This window comes from Ranitomeya imitator, chromosome 2, assembly GCF_032444005.1.
Source record: "Ranitomeya imitator isolate aRanImi1 chromosome 2, aRanImi1.pri, whole genome shotgun sequence".
Classification (NCBI taxonomy): Eukaryota; Metazoa; Chordata; class Amphibia; order Anura; family Dendrobatidae; genus Ranitomeya; species Ranitomeya imitator.
In genome coordinates this window covers 690,021,041-690,048,258 of record NC_091283.1, presented here as the reverse complement: position 1 = coordinate 690,048,258, position 27,218 = coordinate 690,021,041, and the positions used below count along the sequence as shown (strand labels likewise).

General features: G+C 45.5%; 1 protein-coding gene across 3 annotated transcripts in view; it reads left to right on the top strand.

Moving 5' to 3' along the window:
• DLG5 (discs large MAGUK scaffold protein 5) overlaps positions 1 to 27,218 on the top strand; it is a 679,445-nt gene that overhangs the window by 342,082 nt on the left and 310,145 nt on the right. For all 3 annotated transcript variants that reach the window (XM_069753072.1, XM_069753075.1, XM_069753073.1), the window contains one exon: positions 11,087 to 11,262. In XM_069753072.1, coding sequence (XP_069609173.1) covers positions 11,087 to 11,262 — 176 coding nt within the window. The remainder of the gene's footprint in view (positions 1 to 11,086; positions 11,263 to 27,218) is intronic.

Genomic DNA, 27,218 nt, shown 5'->3' with positions numbered 1-27,218 from the left:
TGTGTATAGTTTTGTATATATCTTTATATAATCCGCCCACATGTGTTCCCAGAAGCCCCCTCCTCCAGCTTGCTGTTGTGACGCCCAGGAGACCGGGATACCCAGCACCGGACCAATGGAGTCTGTCTCTTGAGGGGGATGTCACGGGTGGCTTGACCCGGTGCTGTGGCCTCAGGCAATGCACAGTGTAAGGGGTATCATGAGGGGACAGGCACTTACTTGATCAGCAGCAGGTTCTCCCAGCGGTGATGATCCTGATCCTGGATAGATGGCTATTGTCCAAATGAAAGACTGAGGCACTGAAACGTTTAACCAGTTTACTTTAACATAAAAGGATTTACAACCAGTCCTGTCACCGGAGTCTGTATGGGAACTCTGAGTTACTTTGACCCTGCCGGGGTCTTCGCCTCTTATTGTGCGCAATTTCTGTGTGGCCCTGCTGCTGTATGTGAACTGGCTGCCGGCCCAATCTGTCCCCTCCGGGTCCTGGTTCGACGGGCAACCCGAGTCCTTTTATCGGTTTACCCCCTCTGGGAGTACCGCTGAACTCTGTGTCTGTTGCTGCATCCGACCCTAGTGAAGCTGATATCACCTCACGTTTTTCCGGTTGCTGTATTATATATAATGAATACAGCCACGGATCCGGTATCCGTCTTTGCGCCTGTTCTGGGTAGTGATTAATGCTACCCGGTTCTCACAATGTCCTTTTTCTCTATCCCTCTTCTCCTCAGGCCGGTGATTTAGGCCTGGTAACAGTCACAGGGCTGTTAGAGATTCAACTGTATGACCTCTCACTATCAGCTCCTTGGCCCAACTGCCATTTCTTCTCTCAGACCAGAATGGATCAAGGGGAATCTCTGGAGCTCCCCCTTCTGGCCGGAGGTGGTAGTGCAGTCTTGCTATTTTAGTATTTGTACTTACTGTCAGTAACTATTTTTGTGGCAAATACCCCTAGGGGTGCCACATTCCCCCTTAGTTAAGAACAGTACTCCGGGACTGTGGGACAATAACATTTTGAAATAACAATTAATATGTACAGAGTCTTAAAAATGAAAAGTTACAAAAACCACTCAAGGAAACAAAAATAGAGTTCTGTAAAAAGTCACTTCAAATAGCGTCCATTAATACAGTTCTATCCTTGAAGGTATTAGGAACGGCACTGTACTTAGTGTCCAGGAATTTAGTTCCATTTTTCCAACGGAGTTATCAATATAAAGTCTAAAGAAAGTTCAAAAAGAGCAAAAAGCAAAGTTCAAAAAGCAGTCTTTCCGGAGCTTTGATTTAGTGCCTCCGGGCTGATAAAAAGTTCAAGAATATGCAATAAGTTCATACAGACAAGTCTCTGTAGGCACTGGGCTTAAACGTTGCAGACTGATAGCAATGACTATACTACATTTTCTGTTTAACTATATACGGCATAACATATATACAATTCACATTATGAGCTTTATAGTTGGTAATCTGCATACCTGGCCGGTAATTGACCCTGGGTACTACGCTGTGATCTACGTAATAGCGGTGTCTCTTCATGTGGTGTACTACTGTCTACTGCGGATGTAGTATCTGCCCGCTCTGCTAAAGATAATTCCACGACTATGGAGTTGGCAAGTCCACCGTGAATGGGATTACTCTGACCAGGAATCTGTTCTTCCTGGCCTGGAACCTCCTGTAGTACGGGGTCAGCCTCTTCCTGTCTTGGGACTTCTGGTATTGGGTTCGGTGTTGGGTAAAAGGCCACCATGGGAACCACTACTGCACCATGGTATGTTAGTAGGGTTTTGGGAAAGTCTCCTATACAGGTGTGATACACTTCCTATTCTTTTTCCTTTACTGGTTGAACCTGTATGGGTTGAATAACTTCTGGTTCTGGCTGGACAACGTCTGGCTCTTTCAATGCTTCCGGACATAATTTAAGATTGTCTCGTGACACTAGTACAGATGTTAAGCCTCCGTTTTTGCTAATGAGACACATTTTAGGATTATCCACTCTTGTTGGTAAAACTGTGTAGGGTACGGCTTCCCACTGATTGTCCAGTTTATTGGTTCGACGATTTCTCTTGAGCACTTGGTCACCCGGTCTTAATGGGGTCGCTAGAGCATTCTGGTTGAAAGTTCGCTCTTGTCTTTCTCTAGTTTGCTGAAGGCTTCTTTCCACACTCTCTTGCACTTGGCGATACTGCTTTTGCCGTATGATATCCCAATTGGAGTCTTGAACTTCTGCGTCTGGTTTCAGAATTCCCATTTCTAGATCGATTGGTAATTGGCCGGGTCTTGCACGCATAAGGTAAGCTGGGGTGCAGTTGGTGGAGCTCACCGGGACATGATTATACAGATCCACCTGTATAATAGGTGAGAACCTGTTCCGGATATCCATGGGGTCTACAAAAGTACGTTTGGAATGCTTTGGCTGCTGTTTTTGCTGTCAGATCTTTTACGGGTACTACTACCAAGAAACGTGAATAATGGTCCACGATGGTCAAGGCATAGACATAGCCGGACCGGCTTGGTGTCAACTTCACGTGGTCCATGGCTACAAGTTCAAGTGGTTGTTTGGTGATTATGGGCTGCAGTGGTGCTCTTTGGTTCTTTTGATCGTTTCTTCTGAGGTTACACGGGCCACAATTTCTGCACCACTGTTCGATTGATTTTCTCATCCCGACCCAATAAAATCTTTCTCTTAGAAGTACTTCTAACTTTTTCCAACCGAAGTGACCAGCACCATTATGGTAAGCTTCGAGGACCATCTTCACATCTTGTTTAGGCACAATAATCTGCCAAACCAATTCATGTGTTTTCGGATTGGTGTATCTTCTACAGAGCTTCCCTTGATACAGGAACATTTTGCCTCTCTCTTTCCAGAGTTGATGCGTCTCTTCTGGGGCATCCTCATAGGGATATGCACTTTGCTCAGTCAACAGTTCCTTCACCAACTTCACAGCCGGATTGCTGTCTTGGGTGTCAGCCCATCTATGGTGTGCTAACGGATTAAAATTCACCTCTTGTTGTTTCTGATAGGTACTTGACTGATGATGTTTTGCCTTGGGATGATGGAAGGCTGGTAGTTCAATTTCTTCAAGCTCCCCCGTTTCCTCTTCTACATCTCTCAAGTGTGGCATCCGGGATAGGGCATCGGCATTTCCATTCTTGCGACCTGCTCGATACTTGATTATGAAGTTGTAATTAGATAACCGGGCTATCCATCGCTGTTCTAACGCACCTAATTTGGCTGTGTCCAGGTGGGTCAACGGATTGTTGTCAGTATAGACAATAAATTCTGCAGCGGCCAGATAGTGTTTGAAACGCTCCGTCACAGCCCAAACTACTGCCAGTAGTTCCAATTTGAAGGAGCTGTAATTTTCTGAATTTCTTTCAGTAGGCCGGAGCTTTCTACTTGCAAAGGCGATGACTTTCTCCCGACCTTCTTGCTTTTGTGACAGCACCGCTCCTAGTCCCACATTACTGGCATCGGTGTAGAGGATGAAAGGTTTATGGTAATCTGGGTATGCCAGAACCTCTTCTCCGGTTAGTGCCTTCTTTAGTTGTTCAAAGGAGTCTTCCCTTTCGTCGTTCCACTGAAAAGGAGGGTTTCGGTTTGAAGGTTTCTTCGTCTGCCCTACCAAGGTGTCTTGCAAGGGTGCTGCCAACTTGGTAAATCCTTTTATAAATCTGCGATAGTAACCCACCAATCCCAGGAATTGTCTCACTTCTTTTGCGCTGGTAGGTCTTGGCCAATCCCTTATGGCGCTTATTTTCTCGGGATCTGGTGCTACTCTCTCCGAACTCACGATGTGTCCCAGGTACTGTACCTTTGGCTTGAGAAGGTGACATTTGGATGGCTTGACTTTCATGCCATACCTGGATAAGGCTTTGAACACTTCTGCCAGGTCTATTAAGTGTTGTTCGTAAGTCTTTGAGTAGACGATCACATCATCTAGGTACAGGAGGACGGTCTCGAAGTTCTTGTGTCCGAGGCAGCATTCCATCAGCCGCTGGAAGGTACCGGATGCGTTGCAGAGTCCGAACGGCATGCGATTAAATTCACATAGACCCATTGGTGTGGTGAATGCCGTCTTTTCCTTATCTCTCTCAGCCACAGGGACTTGCCAATACCCGCTTGTTAAGTCTAAGGTGGAAAAATAATTAGCAGATTTCAAAGCAGTTAAGGACTCTTCTATCCTAGGCAAGGGGTAGGCGTCTTTATGGGTGATGTTATTAATCTTCCGGTAGACTACGCACATTCTCATGGTTCCGTCCTTTTTTTTGACAATCACTAGAGGGGCCGCCCAGGGGCTACAGCTGTCTCTTATTACCCCGGCCTGTTTCATTTCCCTCAGCATATCTTTTGCACATTGATAGTGAGCGGGCGGTATGGGTCTATATCTTTCTTTTATTGGGGGATGGTCACCTGTGGGGATTGTGTGTTCTACCCCTTCTATCCGTCCGAAGTCCAATGGGTGTTTACTGAAGACTTGTTCATATTCCGTCACTAGCCTATACACCCCTTGTTTTTGATGGGTAGGTGTTGAATTTATGCCCACGTGTAGCTGTTGGCACCAATCCTCCATTTCTCCATCTGAGCCATTGCCTTCCACCTGACAGGTTGGTTCTAAGGGCTCAATGGTTGTGATGGCATCGTTGTCAACAGTATATAGCTTTGCCATTGTAGCATACCTTGGCAAAGTGACCTCTTCCTCTCCACAGTTCAAAAGTCGTACCGGCACTCGTCCCCGGTGTACCTCGACTATCCCTCGTGCTGTGAGTATAGTGGGCCTGCTGTCGGTGTACACTGGTTCTATTAAGGCTTGATAATCTCGTCCCTTAGTACCAATGGCTGCTCTACACCATACCAGCATTTCTGTTTTTGGTGGGATTACAATAGACGTTGGATCACTTAACCTCACACTGCCGATTTCTCCACCTGCAACTTCTACCTGTTGCCTTAACATCAATACTTTTATTTCCCTCCGGAGAACTCTCTGTTGGCAGGATTGGGCAGTTTCAGCAATTTGCTGTAAGACAGAAATGACTTCGGAAAAGCAGTTCTCTAACACATTCATTCCTATCAATACAGTTGGTTCACAGTTCCGCCGGTCAACATCAACAACAATTATACCCTGTTTCTTCAGTTCTACTTTACCAATCTTTATGGTCATCTCCCTGAATCCTAGTTTCGGTACCAACTTACCATTACTGGCCCATATATCTAGTTCAACATCAGAGGGCCCTTTATCAATATCTGCATCAGCCCAGTACCTCTTATAAAGGATATACGGTATAGATGAAATCTGGGAACCTGTGTCCAGCAAAGCGTTGAGGGGAATTCCGTCCAGCACGATAGGGATAATGGGTCGTCCTCCGATGTACCTGTCGTGCCAGGGTGTTGGGCCTTGAAAGTTCATTCCTTCGAAGCGGCCCGCATTCCCAGGGGATTCCCGTTTAAATCACAATCTCGTGCAAAGTGGCCCGGCTGCTGGCAACGGCGGCAAATGGGCTGTCCATCCGGTTGGTAGCGGTCGCGGGGTCGTCCTCTCCATGTCGGGTATCTCCGGGGTCTCATCCATGGAACATCCTCTCTACAGTTTGCCAACTCCATCTTGTGTCCTCTCATCTCCTGCATGGTTTTAGCCATTGAAGCAACAACATCAGCTAAAGAGTCAAGCTTTTGTTGAAGAGCCTCATTAGTACTGGGCCCCAGGGGCTTAGCAATGGCCCCGGACATAGCTGATGTCACTGGCACTCCCTGTTGTTGAGGTGCCTCTGCCATGGGTTGTGCAGGATCCTGATCCCGAGGTGCCTCTGCCAGCTCGAGACGTATAGCGCTCTCCTTTAATTGGGCAAATGTCAATTCAGGGTTCTTAAAAACAAGCATGCTCACATGCCCCCGGTGAGAAGGGGTGTAGAGTCCCTCAATAAATTGATCTCTTAGCAGTTTATCTGCTCCGGTGTTAAAAATGGGTTCAGCCAGTGTAAGTGATTTAAGGGCTTCCTGCAGGTTTAAGGCAAAGTCTCTCACGCCCTCATTAGCTTTTTGTTTGCAACTAAAGAATCGTATTTTAGCTTTGCTGCTGGCCGTGGTTTCAAATGTAGCTTTTAATCCAGCAAATATGCGTTCAACAGTGCCTTTTAGATCAGCTGCCCATGCTGTGACTTCTCGCTTAGCATGGCCACTTAACTGCATCATCAGGAGACTAACACGCTGAACTTCACCCACAGGGAACATGTCAAAATGGGCCAGCATCTTTTCTCTGAAATCGTCAAGGGTATTAGGCTCACCTTCATACATTGGAAGCCATGGGCCACCCGGGGTATATGGCATCAGCACCGGCATGATGGGCGCCACTCCTTGCACCGCTGCGCTGCCGGACTCTCTATTGACACTCTGTCTTTCAGCTGCATTAGCGTTGCCGAGTGCTGCGGCGTCTCTGTGCTGCGACATACTGTGCCCCCTTAGTTAATCCGGACCCTTCCGGTCCTCCGCTTCCGTCGGGATAGTGTAGATTCGTTCCGCTGTGCAGCAGGATCGATTTTCCCCTTGCTCTGATGTCAGAGCGCTCAGCTTGGTGCCGCCCACAATGACACGCCCCCTGCTGCTCCCACCCACCGCGCTCTGTAATGGCGGATTCTGAAGTTTTTCAGTTAGACTGGGGCTCAGGTGATGGCGTAGCTCAATTAACAGTCTCGTGCCTAACGGTTATGAAGTGATTACCTCAGGGGATGGCGGCCATCTTTACTCCATTATAACCAATGGGGAAAAGTCACTTTCAATAGTTTTCAATGGGGAATGGATTTTTCTTTAATAAAGTCAATTTTCAAGATTTTTCATCCCAGTTTTCACAGTTTTGGGCTCCAATCACGGCACACAATACCCGGTATACGGGCTGGCTAGATTCTGTTCGTGACGCCAATTGTGACGCCCAGGAGACCGGGATACCCAGCACCGGACCAATGGAGTCTGTCTCTTGAGGGGGATGTCACGGGTGGCTTGACCCGGTGCTGTGGCCTCAGGCAATGCACAGTGTAAGGGGTATCATGAGGGGACAGGCACTTACTTGATCAGCAGCAGGTTCTCCCAGCGGTGACGATCCTGATCCTGGATAGATGGCTATTGTCCAAATGAAAGACTGAGGCACTGAAACGTTTAACCAGTTTACTTTAACATAAAAGGATTTACAACCAGTCCTGTCACCGGAGTCTGTATGGGAACTCTGAGTTACTTTGACCCTGCCGGGGTCTTCGCCTCTTATTGTGCGCAATTTCTGTGTGGCCCTGCTGCTGTATGTGAACTGGCTGCCGGCCCAATCTGTCCCCTCCGGGTCCTGGTTCGACGGCCAACCCGAGTCCTTTTATCGGTTTACCCCCTCTGGGAGTACCGCTGAACTCTGTGTCTGTTGCTGCATCCGACCCTAGTGAAGCTGATATCACCTCACGTTTTTCCGGTTGCTGTATTATATATATTGAATACAGCCACGGATCCGGTATCCGTCTTTGCGCCTGTTCTGGGTAGTGATTAATGCTACCCGGTTCTCACAATGTCCTTTTTCTCTATCCCTCTTCTCCTCAGGCCGGTGATTTAGGCCTGGTAACAGTCACAGGGCTGTTAGAGATTCAACTGTATGACCTCTCACTATCAGCTCCTTGGCCCAACTGCCATTTCTTCTCTCAGACCAGAATGGATCAAGGGGAGTCTCTGGAGCTCCCCCTTCTGGCCGGAGGTGGTAGTGCAGTCTTGCTATTTTAGTATTTGTACTTACTGTCAGTAACTATTTTTGTGGCAAATACCCCTAGGGGTGCCACACTGTAAAACAAAGCTGCCATGTGCTGGAAAACAGGTTTCATTTAGGACTGAGGGGATGTATCTTAGTGGACAATATACTGTGACATCATCCCCACACACCTGGGGCTGGACACCAGGGCCGCCATCAGGGCATTACAGCCGTGACCGTCGTATGGGGCCCGGTGAGCAGAGGGGGCCCGCAGGCTGAACCGGGCCCTTAGCGGCGGCCGGCGCTGCAGCTGTTTAATGCTATTGACGTGCGGGTGCGGGCCCGCGCCCGCACGTCAATAGTTAACAGCCGCCAGCCGCAGCGTGCAGGTCGCCGGCGTCTCACGTCATTGTCAGTCGCCGGCGAGTGCACGCTTCAGCTGCGTGGAGAGAGCAGGAGCGCGGCAGGTAAGCAGAAAGCTGGACACAGGGGGGGGCAGAAAGCTGGACACAGGGGGGGGCAGAAAGCTGGACACAGGGGGGGGGCAGAAAGCTGGACACAGGGGGGGGGGGCAGAAAGCTGGACACGGGGGGGGGGGGGCAGAAAGCTGGACACGGGGGGGGCAGAAAGATGGACACAGGGAGGACAGTAAAGCTGGACACAGGGAGGGCAGGAAGCTGGACACAGGCGGGGGGGCAGAAAGCTGGACACGGGGGGGGCAGAAAGCTGGACACGGGGGGGGGGCAGAAAGCTGGACACGGGGGGGCAGAAAGCTGGACACGGGGGGGCAGGAAGCTGGACACGGGGGGGGCAGAAAGCTGCACACAGGGGGGGCAGAAAGCTGGACACAAGGGGGGCAGAAAGCTGGACACGGGGGGCAGAAAGCTGAACCGGGCCCTTAGCGGCGGCCGGCGCTGCAGCTGTTTAACGCTATTGACGTGCGGGCCCGCTGGACACGGGCAGAGAGCTGGACACGGGCAGAAAGCTGGACACGGGCAGAAAGCTGGACACGGGCAGATTGCTGGACACAGGGGCAGATTGCTGGACACAGGGGCAGATTGCTGGACACGGGCAGATTGCTGGACACAGGGGCAGATTGCTGGACACAGGGGCAGAATGGAGAAACGGGGCATGATTGGAGACACAGGGGGCAGGATGACAGACATGGTGGCATGACTGGAAACACTGGGGCATGACTGGAGACAGATGGGGCAGAATTGAGACACATGGGCATTTTTATACTTGCGTTTTTGCTGTGGATTTGACTGACTCAGTTGAAGTCAATGGGAGAAAAACGCTGCAGAAAGAATTGACATGCTGCAGAAAAAACGCACTGCACATACTTAAGGATCATGTGCACAATACTTCAGGATTGTCAATGAATTAGCTTGCATAAGGATTCCATAGCGTTTTTGGCCCATTTCTACGCAGGAAAATGCAGCGAAAACGCATAAAAAATGCACTGTGTGCACATAGCCGGGTGATCAATGAGTGGAACAGGCTGTCACAAGAGGTGGTGAGCTCTCTTTCAATGGAAGTCTTCAAACAGAGGCTGGACAGACGTGTCTGAGATGGTTTAGTGAATCCTGCGTTGAGCAAGGGGTTGGACACGATGGCCCTTGAGGTCCCTACCAACTCTAGCATTCTATAATTTTTTGAGTTGATTTGTCTTGCACTTTAATTTGAAACACTAGCAATCATTTGCTTTCCACATTTCTACTAGAGTCAGAATTACCCAGCCATCCATAACCTTTCTCCTCTGTATATTTCCGAACTAATCTCTGAATATCTTCCCTCACATAGTCTCCGGTCCTCCCAAGACCACCTCCTCTCCTCCACGCTTATTCACTCTTCACCCACTCGCATCCAAGACTTCTCCCGAATATCCCCCATCCTCTGGAATTCCGTGCTCCAACACATCCGGTTATCCAACACATTTGGATCCTTCATAAGAAACCTGAAAACCCACCTCTTCAAAGAAGCTTACAGCCTGTAATGACCATACGGCCATCTCAACACCATCAGAGCTGCTGTAACCCTCGACCTACTGTCTCCTTCCCCATAATCCTATAGAATGTAAGCCCGCAAGGGCAGGGTCCTCTTCCCTCTGTACCAGTCTGTCATTGTTAGTTTTGTTTACTGTAAGTGATATTTGTATTTTGATGTAACCCCATGGAATTAATGGTGCTATATAAATAAATAATAATAATAATAATAATTAGTTGTTACCTTTTTATTGTAAAGAAAAAACCATATCACCTTAGTAGATAAGTACCTTATTACCCATCTGTCAGTCACTAGTAAAAGGTTCATAAGACTCCCATGTCTTCTGAATTCAAGATGGAAGAGAAACAAAATACGAGATCATTTAATAGCTTAAAAAAAGTACCATAAGTGATGTTACAAAGTTAGCTTTCAGAACTACTTATGGCTCTTCATCACTACCATTCTTTACCATGTCCAAGGGAAATAGTTATAAAAACTGCTGATCGCTCTACATGAGCATCGTAAATTAAGTAAAAGTAATTTCAGGAACTTTATTTGTGTTTATCAGACCCCTTTCAAATCCAGTTATAAATTATGGAACTTTTTTAATGTACATAGCAAGGCCTAAAAAACAAGGTGAACATAACTTTATAAAGATAGAGACCAATATGTTACATTTAATGGAAATGCCCGCTGATAGCTACTAATAAACGTGACTAATGTTCCTACTGTGTAGTTTAGTGTTTTGTGTAAGTAATAATAATTTCTATAATCACAATTTTATTTATATAGCACCAACATATTCCACAACACTTTTCATTTAAGTATGTAGCGCTAATATTTATTTGGGACCCTGTTCACAGTCTTCTCTGGGGAAATGTTATGTTATTTAGAGATGAAATGCCAGAAGAGAAACAATCGATAGGTGGCCTGGCTTCTGATGGGATCTGAGAATGGTCCAGGATACAAAGTAGACTTGATTTATTATCAACCTGTTTCGAAGTCTTCAGACTTCTTCATCAGGATATAACCAAATACAAATCTTTGCTTTGCTTCGTATGTGGTTATATTTTGATGAAGAAGTTTGAACACGTTGAAATGCATTGATAATAAAACCACATCAAGTGTACTTTGTATGCTGGACCATTCTCTTGGATCTCCATCAGCAGCACAGACGACACACCTGTTCTTTCTCTTTTGGCATTTCAAGGTTTTTTTTTAACCTGTGGGACTGCAGCAGATGACAAATTTAAGCTTGATCCTTTTTGTATGATATAAAACTTTACTATCCCTACACCTTATTGTCCTTTATCAAGACCATATTACACTTTTAGTTCCTCAGTTTTTATTATACATGTTATTTACAGAAACTCAATTCATTGTCTCCCATTTTCCAGGGTCAATGACTGTCTCCTGAAAATAAATGATGTGGATCTTGCAAATAAGGACCGAAAGCAATTGATAAAAGCTGTCCTTAGCGGAGGGGATGTAATCAATATGGTAATACGGAGAAGAAAGTCTCTTGGAAGTCGTAATGTGACACCCTTGCATATCAACCTGGGCAATCAGAAAGGTTAGGACATATGAAATCTATGCATATAACTAAAAGGATGTCTTGTTAGTCTGATATTAAAGGTGCACATGTATCTGGTGTCAAATATATGTATCAGAATCTGACGAGTATGTTGCTTTGTTTTTAGAAAAGATGCAACTAATCTTTAACCTGATGAAAGTGCAAAGGAGGATTTTGTTCCTTTATATTTTGAGGAATCAGCACCATCTAAAATATATCACATGAAAATGTTGTGTTCAGTTAAACCTTTTTGGACATGTGATATTCATCCTGGAATATGGCTTAGGGCTCATTCAGATTTATGTTTTTTTAAAGAGAAAAGCGGTCCTAGCTTCATCAGTGGTTATGTTCAGAGGTTCATCAGATCTTCATTAGAGTGTCATTCAAGTTTTATTTGAGTATGGTGTGAATTTAATCAGTTTTTCTATTATGAGAAAAAAAAGGGTTTTCCACCTTCTACTACCTAGAAGTTCATGGAAAACAGAGAGCACTTGGATAGCATCTGAATGTTGTCTATTTTTTTTCATGGGCACATAGACTGAATTGGCAATTTAGATCCAACACTTGAATCAATATCAGACATAGTATGTGGCATTTTGTGCAGACCACTGATCCACAAATAAAATTGGACATGTGAACAGGCCTGTAGATTACAATAGGTACGTGTTATAGCCGTGCAAAATACTTTTGGAACATGTACTCAAAAAAATATTACTGAGCCGTGCTAAAGTCATTCCATATGCAGTGTCTTCTAATTGGGGCTGTATCGTCGATCGCGGAAGTTCTGACTGTGACAACGACTCCTGAATAGGCCAATATTTATGTAATGCAATTCAAAGACATTTTAACCCCTTCATGACCCTGGGATTTTTCGTTTTTCCGTGTTCGTTTTTCACTCCCCTCCTTCCCAGAGCCATAACTTTTTTATTTTTCCGTCAATTTGGCCATGTGAGGGCTTATTTTTTGCGGGACGAGTTGTACTTTTGAATGACATCATTGGTTTTAGCATGTCGTGTACTAGAAAACGGGAAAAAAATTCCAAGTGCGGTGAAATTGCAAAAAAAGTGCAATCCCACACTTGTTTTTTGGCTTTTTTGCTAGGTTCACTAAATGCTAAAACTGACCTGCCATTATGACTCTCCAGGTCAGTACGACTTCATAGACACCTAACATCACTAGGTTATTTTTTATCTAAGTGGTGAAAATAAAAATTCCAAACTTTGCTAAAAAAAAAAAAAAATTGCGCCATTTTCTACTCGTAGCGTCTCCATTTTTCATGATCTGGGGTCGGTTGAGGGCTTATTTTTTGCGTGCCAAGATGACGTTTTTAACCCCTTTCTGCCATTGGACGTAATATTCCGTCCATGTGGGGTGGGCCTTAATTCCCAAGGACGGAATATTACGTCCAGCGCGATCGGCCGCGCTCACGGGGGGAGCGCCGCCGATCGCGGCCGGGTGTCAGCTGCTTATCGCAGCTGACATCCGGCACTATGTGCCAGGAGCGGTCACGGACCGCCCCTGGCACATTAACCCCTGGCACACCGCGATCAAAGATGATCGCGATGTGCCGGCGGTGCAGGGAAGCATCGCGCAGGGAGGGGGCTCTGTTATGGCTGGCAATCAGGCAACACAGCGTGCAGTAATCAGCGCACATACAGAGATCTGGCAATAACCAAAAACAATAGGACGAGCTCTGAGACGTGGAATCTCTGTAGACGGCAGTTCCTGATCTATCCTCACACAACTATAAGCAGCAGTGGACTGCGCCTATCACTACCTATGCAACTCGGCACTGCCTGAGGAGCTGACTAGCCTGAAGATAGAAATACAAGCCTGACTTACCTCAGAGAAATACCCCAAAGGAATAGGCAGCCCCCCACATATAATGACTGTTAGCAAGATGAAAAGACAAACGTAGGAATGAAATAGATTCAGCAAAGTGAGGCCCGATATTCTAGACAGAGCGAGGATAGCAAAGAGAACTATGCAGTCTACAAAAAACCCTAAAACGAAAACCACGCAAAGGGGCAAAAAGACCCACCGTGCCGAACTAACAGCACGGCGGTGCACCCCTTTGCTTCTCAGAGGTTCCAGCAAAAGTTAATAGCAAGCTGGACAGAAAAAACAGAAAACAAACTAGAAGCACTTATCTAGCAGAGCAGCAAGCCCAAGGAAAGATGCAGTAGCTCAGATCCAACACTGGAACATTGACAAGGAGCAAGGAAGACAGACTCAGGTGGAGCTAAATAGCAAGGCAGCCAACGAGCTCACCAAAACACCTGAGGGAGGAAGCCCAGAGACTGCAATACCACTTGTGACCACAGAAGTGAATTCAGCCACAGAATTCACAACAGTACCCCCCCCTTGAGGAGGGGTCACCGAACCCTCACCAGAACCCCCAGGCCGACCAGGATGAGCCACATGAAAGGCACGAACAAGATCTGGGGCATGGACATCAGAGGCAAAAACCCAGGAATTATCTTCCTGAGCATAACCCTTCCATTTGACCAGATACTGGAGTTTCCGTCTAGAGACACGAGAATCCAAAATCTTCTCCACAATATACTCCAATTCCCCCTCCACCAAAACAGGGGCAGGAGGCTCCACAGATGGAACCATAGGTGCCACGTATCTCCTCAACAACGACCTATGGAATACATTATGTATGGAAAAGGCGTCTGGGAGGATCAGACGAAAAGACACCGGATTGAGAATCTCAGAAATCCTATACGGACCAATAAAACGAGGTTTAAATTTAGGAGAGGAAACCTTCATAGGAATATGACGAGAAGATAACCAAACCAGATCCCCAACACGAAGTCGGGGTCCCACACGGCGTCTGCGATTAGCGAAAAGCTGAGCCTTCTCCTGGGACAAGGTCAAATTGTCCACTACCTGAGTCCAGATCTGCTGCAACCTGTCCACCACAGAATCCACACCAGGACAGTCCGAAGACTCAACCTGTCCTGAAGAGAAACGAGGATGGAACCCAGAATTGCAGAAAAATGGAGAGACCAAGGTAGCCGAGCTGGCCCGATTATTAAGGGCGAACTCAGCCAACGGCAAAAATGACACCCAATCATCCTGGTCAGCGGAAACAAAACATCTCAGATATGTTTCCAAGGTCTGATTGGTTCGTTCGGTCTGGCCATTAGTCTGAGGATGGAAGGCCGAGGAGAAAGATAGGTCAATGCCCATCCTACCACAAAAGGCTCGCCAGAACCTCGAGACAAACTGGGAACCTCTGTCAGAAACAATATTCTCAGGAATGCCATGTAAACGAACCACATGCTGGAAGAACAAAGGCACCAAATCAGAGGAGGAAGGCAATTTAACCAAAGGCACCAGATGGACCATTTTAGAAAAGCGATCACAGACCACCCAAATGACCGACATTTTTTGAGAAACGGGAAGGTCAGAAATGAAATCCATCGAAATATGTGTCCAAGGCCTCTTCGGGACCGGCAAGGGCAAAAGCAACCCACTGGCACGTGAACAGCAGGGCTTAGCCCTAGCACAAATTCCACAGGACTGCACAAAAGCACGCACATTCCGCGACAGAGATGGCCACCAGAAGGATCTAGCAACCAACTCCCTAGTACCAAAGATTCCTGGATGACCGGCCAGCACCGAACAATGAAGTTCAGAGATAACTTTACTAGTCCACCTATTAGGGACGAACAGTTTCTCGGCCGGACAACGATCAGGTTTATTAGCCTGAAATTTCTGCAACACTCTCCGCAAATCAGGGGAGATGGCAGACACAATGACTCCTTCCTTGAGGATACTTGCCGGCTCAGATAACCCCGGAGAGTCGGGCACAAAACTCCTAGACAGAGCATCCGCCTTCACATTTTTAGAGCCCGGAAGGTATGAAATCACAAAATCAAAACGAGCAAAAAATAACGACCAACGGGCCTGTCTAGGATTCAAGCGCTTGGCAGACTCAAGATAAGTAAGGTTCTTATGATCAGTCAAAACCACCACGCGATGCTTAGCACCCTCAAGCCAATGACGCCACTCCTCGAATGCCCACTTCATGGCCAGCAACTCTCGGTTGCCCACATCATAATTACGCTCAGCAGCAGAAAATTTCCTGGAAAAGAAAGCACATGGTTTGAACACTGAGCAACCAGAACCTCTCTGTGACAAAACCGCCCCTGCACCAATCTCAGAAGCATCAACCTCGACCTGGAACGGAAGAGAAACATCAGGTTGACACAACACAGGGGCACAGCAAAAACGACGCTTCAACTCCTGAAAAGCTTCCACGGCAGCAGAAGACCAATTAACCAAATCAGCACCCTTCTTGGTCAAATCGGTCAATGGTCTGGCAATGCTAGAAAAATTACAGATGAAGCGACGATAAAAATTAGCAAAGCCCAGGAATTTCTGCAAACTTTTTAGAGATGTCGGCTGAGTCCAATCCTGGATGGCCTGAACCTTAACCGGATCCATCTCGATAGTAGAAGGGGAAAAGATGAACCCCAAAAATGAAACTTTCTGCACACCGAAGAGACACTTTGATCCCTTCACGAACAAGGAATTAGCACGCAGTACCTGGAAAACCATTCTGACTTGCTTCACATGAGACTCCCAATCATCTGAGAAGATCAAAATGTCATCCAAGTAAACAATCAAGAGTTTATCCAGATACTCACGGAAAATGTCATGCATAAAAGACTGAAAAACAGATGGAGCATTGGCAAGTCCGAACGGCATCACCAGATACTCAAAATGACCCTCGGGCGTATTAAATGCCGTTTTCCATTCATCTCCCTGCCTGATTCTCACCAGATTATACGCACCACGAAGATCAATCTTAGTAAACCAACTAGCCCCCTTAATCCGAGCAAACAAGTCAGAAATCAATGGCAAGGGATACTGAAACTTAACAGTGATCTTATTAAGAAGGCGGTAATCAATACACGGTCTTAGCGAACCATCCTTCTTGGCTACAAAAAAGAACCCTGCTCCCAATGGTGACGACGATGGGCGAATATGTCCCTTCTCCAGGGACTCCTTCACATAACTGCGCATAGCGGTGTGTTCAGGTACGGACAAATTAAATAAACGACCCTTAGGGAATTTACTACCAGGAATCAAATCGATAGCACAATCACAATTCCTATGCGGAGGTAGAGCATCAGACTTGGACTCTTCAAATACATCCTGAAAGTCCGACAAGAACTCTGGGATGTCAGAAGGAATGGATGACGAAATAGACAAAAATGGAACATCACCATGTACTCCCTGACAACCCCAGCTGGTTACCGACATAGAGTTCCAATCCAATACTGGATTATGGGTTTGTAGCCATGGCAACCCCAACACGACCACATCATGCAAATTATGCAGTACCAGAAAGCGAATAACTTCCTGATGTGCAGGAGCAATGCACATGGTCAGCTGGGCCCAGTACTGAGGCTTATTCTTGGCCAAAGGTGTAGCATCAATTCCTCTCAACGGAATAGGACACCGCAAAGGCTCCAAGAAAAATCCACAACGTTTAGCATAATCCAAATCCATCAGATTCAGGGCAGCGCCTGAATCCACAAACGCCATGACAGAATACGATGACAAAGAGCACATTAAGGTAATGGACAAAAGGAATTTGGACTGTACAGTACCAATAACGGCAGAGCTATCGAACCGCCTAGTGCGTTTAGGACAATTAGAAATAGCATGAGTAGAATCACCACAATAGAAACACAGTCTGTTCAGACGTCTGTGTTCTTGCCGTTCTACTTTAGTCATAGTCCTGTCGCACTGCATAGGCTCAGGTTTACTCTCAGACAATACCGCCAGATGGTGCACAGATTTACGCTCGCGCAAGCGACGACCGATCTGAATGGCCAAGGACATAGACTCATTCAAACCAGCAGGCATAGGAAATCCCACCATTACATCCTTAAGAGCTTCAGAGAGACCCTTTCTGAACAAAGCCGCTAGTGCAGATTCATTCCACAGAGTGAGTACTGACCACTTCCTAAATTTCTGACAATATACTTCTACATCATCCTGACCCTGGCATAAAGCCAGCAGATTTTTCTCAGCCTGATCCACTGAATTAGGCTCATCGTAAAGCAATCCCAGCGCCTGGAAAAATGCATCAACATTACTCAATGCAGAATCTCCTGGTGCAAGAGAAAACGCCCAGTCCTGTGGGTCGCCGCGCAAAAAAGAAATAATAATCAAAACCTGTTGAATAGGATTACCAGAAGAATGAGGTTTCAAGGCCAAAAATAGCTTACAATTATTTCTGAAGCTCAGGAATTTAGTTCTGTCACCAAAAAACAAATCAGGAATCGGAATTCTTGGTTCTAGCATCGATTTCTGATCAATAGTATCTTGAATCTTTTGTACATTTACAACGAGATTATCCATTGAGGAGCACAGAGCCTGAATATCCATGTCCACAGCTGTGTCCTTAAGCACTCTAATGTCTAGGGGAAAAAAAAGACTGAAGACAGAGCTAAGAAAAAAAAATGCTGTCAGGATTTCTTTTTTCCCTCTATTGGGAATCATTGGTGTGGCTCCTTGTACTGTTATGGCTGGCAATCAGGCAACACAGCGTGCAGTAATCAGCGCACATACAGAGATCTGGCAATAACCAAAAACAATAGGACGAGCTCTGAGACGTGGAATCTCTGTAGACTGCAGTACCTGATCTATCCTCACACAACTATAAGCAGCAGTGGACTGCGCCTATCACTACCTATGCAACTCGGCACTGCCTGAGGAGCTGACTAGCCTGAAGATAGAAATACAAGCCTGACTTACCTCAGAGAAATACCCCAAAGGAATAGGCAGCCCCCCACATATAATGACTGTTAGCAAGATGAAAAGACAAACGTAGGAATGAAATAGATTCAGCAAAGTGAGGCCCGATATTCTAGACAGAGCGAGGATAGCAAAGAGAACTATGCAGTCTACAAAAAACCCTAAAACGAAAACCACGCAAAGGGGCAAAAAGACCCACCGTGCCGAACTAACAGCACGGCGGTGCACCCCTTTGCTTCTCAGAGCTTCCAGCAAAAGTTAATAGCAAGCTGGACAGAAAAAACAGAAAACAAACTAGAAGCACTTATCTAGCAGAGCAGCAAGCCCAAGGAAAGATGCAGTAGCTCAGATCCAACACTGGAACATTGACAAGGAGCAAGGAAGACAGACTCAGGTGGAGCTAAATAGCAAGGCAGCCAACGAGCTCACCAAAACACCTGAGGGAGGAAGCCCAGAGACTGCAATACCACTTGTGACCACAGAAGTGAATTCAGCCACAGAATTCACAACAGGGCTCCCTGTGGGCTTCCCTGAGACCCCCGCAGCAACGCGATGTGATCGCGTTGCTCCGGGGGTCTCCTACCTCCCTCCCTGCAGTAAGTCCCGGATCCAAGATGGCCGTGGATCCGGGTCCTGCAGGGAGGGAGGTGGCTTACCAAGTGCCTGCTCAGAGCAGGCACTTGGTAACGCTGCACTGCTCTCAGACAGATCGGTGATCTGTCAGAGTGCTGTGCAAACTGGCAGATCACCGATCTGTATTGTCCCCCCCTGGGACAAAGTAAAAAAAGTAAAAAAAAAAAATTCCAAGTGTGTAAAAAAAAAAAAAAAAAAATCCTAAATAATGAAAAAAAAAAAAAATATTATTCCCATAAATACATTTATTTATCTAAATAAAAAAAAAAAAAACAATAAAAGTACACATATTTAGTATCGCCGCGTCCGTAACGACCCGACCTATAAAACTGGCCCACTAGTTAACCCCTTCAGTAAACACCGTAAGAAAAAAAAAAACGAGGCAAAAAACAACGCTTTCTTATCATACCGCCAAACAAAAAGTGGAATAACACGCGATCAAAAAGACGGATATAAATAACCATGGTACCGCTGAAAGCGTCATCTTGTCCCGCAAAAAATGAGCCGCCATACAGCAACATCAGCAAAAAAATAAAAAAGTTATAGTCCTCAGAATAAAGCGATGCAAAAATAATTATTTTTTTCTATAAAATAGTTTTTATCGTATAAAAGCGCCAAAACATAAAAAAAATGATATAAATGAGGTGTCGCTGTAATCGTACTGACCCGAAGAATAAAACTGCTTTATCAATTTTACCAAACGCGGAACGGTATAAACGCCTCCCCCAAAAGAAATTCATGAATAGCTGGTTTTTGGTCATTCTGCCTCACAAAAATCGGAATAAAAAGCGATCAAAAAATGTCACGTGCCCGAAAATGTTACCAATAAAAACGTCAACTCGTCCCGCAAAAAACAAGATCTCACATGACTCTGTGGACTCAAATATGGAAAAATTATAGCTCTCAAAATGTGGTAACGCAAAAAATATTTTTTGCAATAAAAAGCGTCTTTCAGTGTGTGACGGCTGTCAATCATACAATCCGCTAAACAACCCGCTATAAAAGTAAATGAAAAAAATGTATTTATTTCCATTTTCCCATTAGGGTTAGGGCTAGGGTTAGGGCTAGGGCTAGGGTTAGGGTTAGGGCTAGGGCTAGGGTTAGGGCTAGGGCTAGGGTTAGGGCTAGGGTTAGGGCTACGGCTAGGGTTAGGGCTAGGGTTAGGGCTAGGGTTAGGGCTAGGGTTAGGGCTAGGGTTAGGGTTAGGGCTAGGGTTAGCATTAGGGCTAGGGTTAGGGCTAGGATTAGGGTTAGGGCTAGGGTTAGGGCTAGGGTTAGGGCTAGGGTTAGGGCTAGGGTTAGGGCTAAGGTTAGGGCTAGGGTTAGGGCTAGGGTTGGGGTTGGGGCTACAGTTAGGGTTGGGGCTAAAGTTAGGGTTAGGGTTTAGATTACATTTACAGTTGGGAATAGGGTTGGGATTAGGGTTAGGGGTGTGTCTGGGTTAGAGGTGTGGTTAGGGTTACCATTGGGATTAGGGTTAGGGGTGTGTTTGGATTAGGGTTTCAGTTATAATTGGGGGGTTTCCACTGTTTAGGCACATCAGGGGGATCTCCAAACGCGACATGGCGACCGATCTCAATTCCATCCAATTCTGCATTGAAAAAGTAAAACAGTGCTCCTTCCCTTCCGAGCTCTCCTGTGTGCCCAAACAGGAGTTTACCCCAACATATGGGGTATCAGCGTACTCAGGACAAATTGGGCAACAACTTTTGGGGTCCAATTTCTCCTGTTACCCTTGGGAAAATACAAAACTGGGGGCTAAAAAATAATTTTTGTGGGAAAAAAAAGATTTTTTATTTTCACGGCTCTGCGTTATAAACTGTAGTGAAACGCTTGGGGGCTCAAAGTTCTCACAACACATCAAAATAAGTTCGTGGGGGGGTCTAGTTTCCAATATGGGGTCACTTGTGGGGGGTTTCTACTGTTTAGGTATATTAGGGGCTCTGCAAACGCAATGTGACGCCTGCAGACCATTCCATCTAAGTCTGTATTCCAAATGGCGCTCCTTCCCTTCCGAGCCCTCCCATGCGCCCAAACGCTGGTTCCCCCCCACATATGGGGTATCAACGCACTCAGGACAAATTGGACAACAACTTTTGGGGTCCAATTTCTCCTTTTACCCTCGAGAAAATACAAAACTGGGGGCTAAAAAATAATTTTGAGGGGAAATTTTTTTTTTTATTTTCACGGCTCTGCGTTATAAACTGTTGTGAAATACTTGGGGGCTCAAAGTTCTCACAACACATCTAGATAAGTTCCTTGGGGGGTCTAGTTTCCAATATGGGGTCACTTGTGGGGGGTTTCTACTGTTTAGGTACATTAAGGGCTCTGCAAACACAATGTGACGCCTGCAGACCATTCCATCTAAGTCTGTATTCCAAATGGCGCTCCTTCCCTTCCGAGCCCTCCCATGCGCCCAAACGCTGGTTCCCCCCCACATATGGGGTATCAACGCACTCAGGACAAATTGGACAACAACTTATGGGGTCCAATTTCTCCTTTTACCCTTGAGAAAATACAAAACTGGGGGCTAAAAAATAATTTTGAGGGGAAAATTTTTTTTTTATTTTCACGGCTCTGCGTTATAAACTGTAGTGAAATACTTGGGCTCAAAGTTCTCACAACACATCTAGATAAGTTCCTTGGGGGGTCTAGTTTCCAATATGGGGTCACTTGTGGGGGGTTTCTACTGTTTAGGTACATTAGGGGCTCTGCAAACACAATGTGACGCCTGCAGACCATTCCATCTAAGTCTGTATTCCAAATGGCGCTCCTTCCCTTCCGAGCCCTCCCATGCGCCCAAACGCTGGTTCTCCCCCACATATAGGGTATCAGCGCACTCAGGACAAATTGCACAACAACTTTTGGGGTCCAATTTCTCCTGTTACCCTCAGGAAAATACAAAACTGGGGGCTAAAAAATTATTTTTGTGGGAAAAAATTTTTGTTTTATTTTTACGGCTCTGCATTATAAACTTCTGTGAAGCTCTTATTGGGTCAAAGTGCTCACCACACATCTAGATAAGTTCCTTAGGGGGTCTACTTTTCAAAATGGTGTCACTTGTGGGGGGGTTTCAATGTTTAGGTACATCAGTGGCTCTCCAAACGCAACATGGCGTCCCATCTCAATTCCTGTCAATTTTGCATTGAAAGGTCAAACGGCGCTCCTTCCCTTCCGAGCTCTCCCATGCGCCCAAACAATTGTTTACCCCCACAGGGCAGCACGGTGGCGCAGTGGTTAGCACAGCAGCCTTGCAGCGCTGGGGTCCTGGGTTCTAATCCCACCCAGGACAACATCTGCAAAGAGTTTGTATGTTCTCTCCGTGTTTGCGTGGGTTTCCTCCGGGCACTCCGGTTTCCTCCCACATTCCAAAGACATACTGATAGGGATTCAAGATTGTGAGCCCCATCGGGGACAGTGGTGATAATGTGTGCAAAACTGTAAAGCGCTGCGGAATATGTTAGCGCTATATAAAAATAAAGATTATTATTATTATTATTACATATGGGGTATCAGAGTACTCAGGACAAATTGTGCCACAACTTTTGTGGTCCAATTTCTTCTCTTACCATTGGGAAAATAAAAAATTGTGGGCGAAAAGATAATTTTTGTGAAAAAAAAATGATTTTTTATTTTTACGGTTCTGCATTATAAACTTCTGTGAAGCACTTGGTGGGTCAAAGTGCTCACCACACCTCTAGATAAGTTCCTTAGGGGGTCTACTTTCCAAAATGGTGTCACTTGTGGGGGGTTTCAATGTTTAGGCACATCAGTGGCTCTCCAAACGCAACATGGCGTCCCATCTCAATTCCTGTCAATTTTGCATTGAAAGGTCAAACGGCGCTCCTTCCCTTCCGAGCTCTGCCATGCGCCCAAACTGTGGTTAACCCCCACATATGGGGTATCAACGCACTCAGGACAAATTGGACAACAACTTTTGGGGTCCAATTTCTCCTTTTACCCTCGAGAAAATACAAAACTGGGGGCTAAAAAATAATTTTGAGGGGAAATTTTTTTTTTTATTTTCACGGCTCTGCGTTATAAACTGTAGTGAAATACTTGGGGGCTCAAAGTTCTCACAACACATCTAGATAAGTTCGTTGGGGGGTCTAGTTTCCAATATGGGGTCACTTGTGGGGGGTTTCTACTGTTTAGGTACATTAGGGGCTCTGCAAACACAATGTGACGCCTGCAGACCATTCCATCTAAGTCTGTATTCCAAATGGCGCTCCTTCCCTTCCGAGCCCTCCCATGCGCCCAAACGCTGGTTCCCCCCCACACATATGGGGTATCAACGCACTCAGGACAAATTGGACAACAACTTTTGGGGTCCAATTTCTCCTTTTACCCTCGAGAAAATACAAAACTGGGGGCTAAAAAATAATTTTGAGGGGAAATTTTTTTTTTTATTTTCACGGCTCTGCGTTATAAACTGTAGTGAAATACTTGGGGGCTCAAAGTTCTCACAACACATCTAGATAAGTTCCTTGGGGGGTCTAGTTTCCAATATGGGGTCACTTGTGGGGGCTTTCTACTGTTTAGGTACATTAGGGGCTCTGCAAACACAATGTGACGCCTGCAGACCATTCCATCTAAGTCTGTATTCCAAATGGCGCTCCTTCCCTTCCGAGCCCTCCCATGCGCCCAAACGCTGGTTCTCCCCCACATATAGGGTATCAGCGCACTCAGGACAAATTGCACAACAACTTTTGGGGTCCAATTTCTCCTGTTACCCTCAGGAAAATACAAAACTGGGGGCTAAAAAATTATTTTTGTGGGAAAAAAATTTTGTTTTATTTTTACGGCTCTGCATTATAAACTTCTGTGAAGCTCTTATTGGGTCAAAGTGCTCACCACACATCTAGATAAGTTCCTTAGGGGGTCTACTTTTCAAAATGGTGTCACTTGTGGGGGGTTTCAATGTTTAGGTACATCAGTGGCTCTCCAAACGCAACATGGCGTCCCATCTCAATTCCTGTCAATTTTGCATTGAAAGGTCAAACGGCGCTCCTTCCCTTCCGAGCTCTCCCATGCGCCCAAACAATTGTTTACCCCCACATATGGGGTATAAGAGTACTCAGGACAAATTGTGCCACAACTTTTGTGGTCCAATTTCTTCTCTTACCATTGGGAAAATAAAAAATTGGGGGCGAAAAGATAATTTTTGTGAAAAAAAAATGATTTTTTATTTTTACGGTTCTGCATTATAAACTTCTGTGAAGCACTTGGTGGGTCAAAGTGCTCACCACACCTCTAGATAAGTTACTTAGGGGGTCTACTTTCCAAAATGGTGTCACTTGTGGGGGGTTTCAATGTTTAGGCACATCAGTGGCTCTCCAAACGCAACATGGCGTCCCATCTCAATTCCTGTCAATTTTGCATTGAAAGGTCAAACGGTGCTCCTTCCCTTCCGAGCTCTGCCATGCGCCCAAACTGTGGTTAACCCCCACATATGGGGTATCAACACACTCAGGACAAATTGGACAACAACTTTTGGGGTCCAATTTCTCCTTTTACCCTCGAGAAAATACAAAACTGGGGGCTAAAAAATAATTTTGAGGGGAAATTTTTTTTTTTATTTTCACGGCTCTGCGTTATAAACTGTAGTGAAATACTTGGGGGCTCAAAGTTCTCACAACACATCTAGATAAGTTCCTTGTGGGGTCTAGTTTCCAATATGGGGTCACTTGTGGGGGGTTTCTACTGTTTAGGTACATTAGGGGCTCTGCAAACACAATGTGACGCCTGCAGACCATTCCATCTAAGTCTGTATTCCAAATGGCGCTCCTTCCCTTCCGAGCCCTCCCATGCGCCCAAACGCTGGTTCCCCCCCACATATGGGGTATCAACGCACTCAGGACAAATTGGACAACAACTTTTGGGGTCTAATTTCTCCTTTTACCCTCGAGAAAATACAAAACTGGGGGCTAAAAAATAATTTTGAGGGGAAATTTTTTTTTTTATTTTCACGGCTCTGCGTTATAAACTGTAGTGAAATACTTGGGGGCTCAAAGTTCTCACAACACATCTAGATAAGTTCCTTGGGGGGTCTAGTTTCCAATATGGGGTCACTTGTGGGGGGTTTCTACTGTTTAGGTACATTAGGGGCTCTGCAAACACAATGTGACGCCTGCAGACCATTCCATCTAAGTCTGTATTCCAAATGGCGCTCCTTCCCTTCCGAGCCCTCCCATGCGCCCAAACGCTGGTTCTCCCCCACATATAGGGTATCAGCGCACTCAGGACAAATTGCACAACAACTTTTGGGGTCCAATTTCTCCTGTTACCCTCAGGAAAATACAAAACTGGGGGCTAAAAAATTATTTTTGTGGGAGAAAAATTTTGTTTTATCTTTACGGCTCTGCATTATAAACTTCTGTGAAGCTCTTATTGGGTCAAAGTGCTCACCACACATCTAGATAAGTTCCTTAGGGGGTCTACTTTTCAAAATGGTGTCACTTGTGGGGGGTTTCAATGTTTAGGTACATCAGTGGCTCTCCAAACGCAACATGGCGTCCCATCTCAATTCCTGTCAATTTTGCATTGAAAGGTCAAACGGCGCTCCTTCCCTTCCGAGCTCTCCCATGCGCCCAAACAATTGTTTACCCCCACATATGGGGTATCAGCGTACTCAGGACAAATTGTGCCACAACTTTTGTGGTCCAATTTCTTCTCTTACCATTGGGAAAATAAAAAATTGGGGGCGAAAAGATAATTTTTGTGAAAAAAAAATGATTTTTTATTTTTACGGTTCTGCATTATAAACTTCTGTGAAGCACTTGGTGGGTCAAAGTGCTCACCACACCTCTAGATAAGTTCCTTAGGGGGTCTACTTTTCAAAATGGTGTCACTTGTGGGGGGTTTCAATGTTTAGGCACATCAGTGGCTCTCCAAACGCAACATGGCGTCCCATCTCAATTCCTGTCAATTTTGCATTGAAAGGTCAAACGGCGCTCCTTCCATTCCGAGCTCTGCCATGTGCCCAAACTGTGGTTAACCCCCACATATGGGGTATCAGCGTACTCAGGACAAATTGTACAACAACGTTTGGGGTCCATTTTCTCCTGTAACCCTTGGTAAAATAAAACAAATTGGAGCTGAAGTAAATTTTTTGTGAAAAAAAGTTAAATGTTAATTTTTATTTAAACATTCCAAAAATTCCTGTGAAGCATCTGAAGGGTTAATAAACTTCTTGAATGTGGTTTTGAGAACCTTGAGGGGTGCAGTTTTTAGAATGGTGTCACACTTGGGTATTCTCTATCATATAGACCCCTCAAAATGACTTCAAATGAGATGTGGTCCCTAAAATAAAATGGTGTTGTAAAAATGAGAAATTGCTGGTCAACTTTTAACCCTTATAACTCCCTAACAAAAAAAAATTTTGGTTCCAAAATTGTGCTGATGTAAAGTAGACATGTGGGAAATGTTACTTATTAAGTATTTTGTGTGACATATCTCTGTGATTTAATTGCATAAAAATTCAAAGTTGGAAAATTGCGAAATTTTCAAAATTTTCGCCAAATTTCCATTTTTTTCACAAATAAACGCAGGTAATATCAAAGAAATTTTACCACTATCATGAAGTACAATATGTCACGAGAAAACAATGTCAGAATCACCGGGATCCGTTGAAGCGTTCCAGAGTTATAACCTCATAAAGGGACAGTGGTCAGAATTGTAAAAATTGGCCCGGTCCATAACGTGCAAACCACCCTTGGGGGTAAAGGGGTTAATGATAGCATTTTGGTGCAGATATGTTCTTTTGATCGCCCGTTATTGCATTTTAATGCAATGTCGCGGCGACCTAAAAAAACGTAATTCTGGCGTTTCTAATTTTTTTCTCGCTACGCCGTTTAGCCATCAGGTTAATGCTTTTTTTTAATTGATAGATCGGGCGATTCTGAGCGCGGCGATACCAAATATGTGTAGATTTGATTTTTTTTTTTATTGATTTATTTTGATTGGGGCGAAAGGGGGGTGATTTAAACTTTTATATTTTTTTTATTTTTTTTTAATTTTTTTAACTTTTTTTTAACTTTTGCCATGCTTCAATAGCCTCCATGGGAGGTTAGAAGCAGGCACAACTCGATCGCCTCTGCTACATAGCAGCGATCTGCTGATCGTTGCTATGTAGCAGAAATGGAGGTGTGCTGTGAGCGCCGACCACAGGGTGGCGCTCACAGCCACCGGTGATCAGTAACCATAGAGGTCTCTAGGACCTCTATGGTTACCATCCTGACGCATCGCTGACCCCCGATCATGTGACGGGGGTCGGTGATGACTTCATTTCCGGCCGCCCGGCCGGAAGCGGTAGTTAAATGCCGCTGTCTACGTTTGACAGCGGCATTTAACTAGTTAATAGGTGCGGGCAGATCGCGATTCTGCCTGCACCTATTACGGGCACATGTCAGCTGTTCAAAACAGCTGACGTGGCCCGGCTTTGATGCGGGCTCACCGCGGAGCCCTGCATCAAAGCAGGGGATCTGACCTCGGATGTACTATCCCGTCCGAGGTCAGAAAGGGGTTAACTAGAGGCAAGC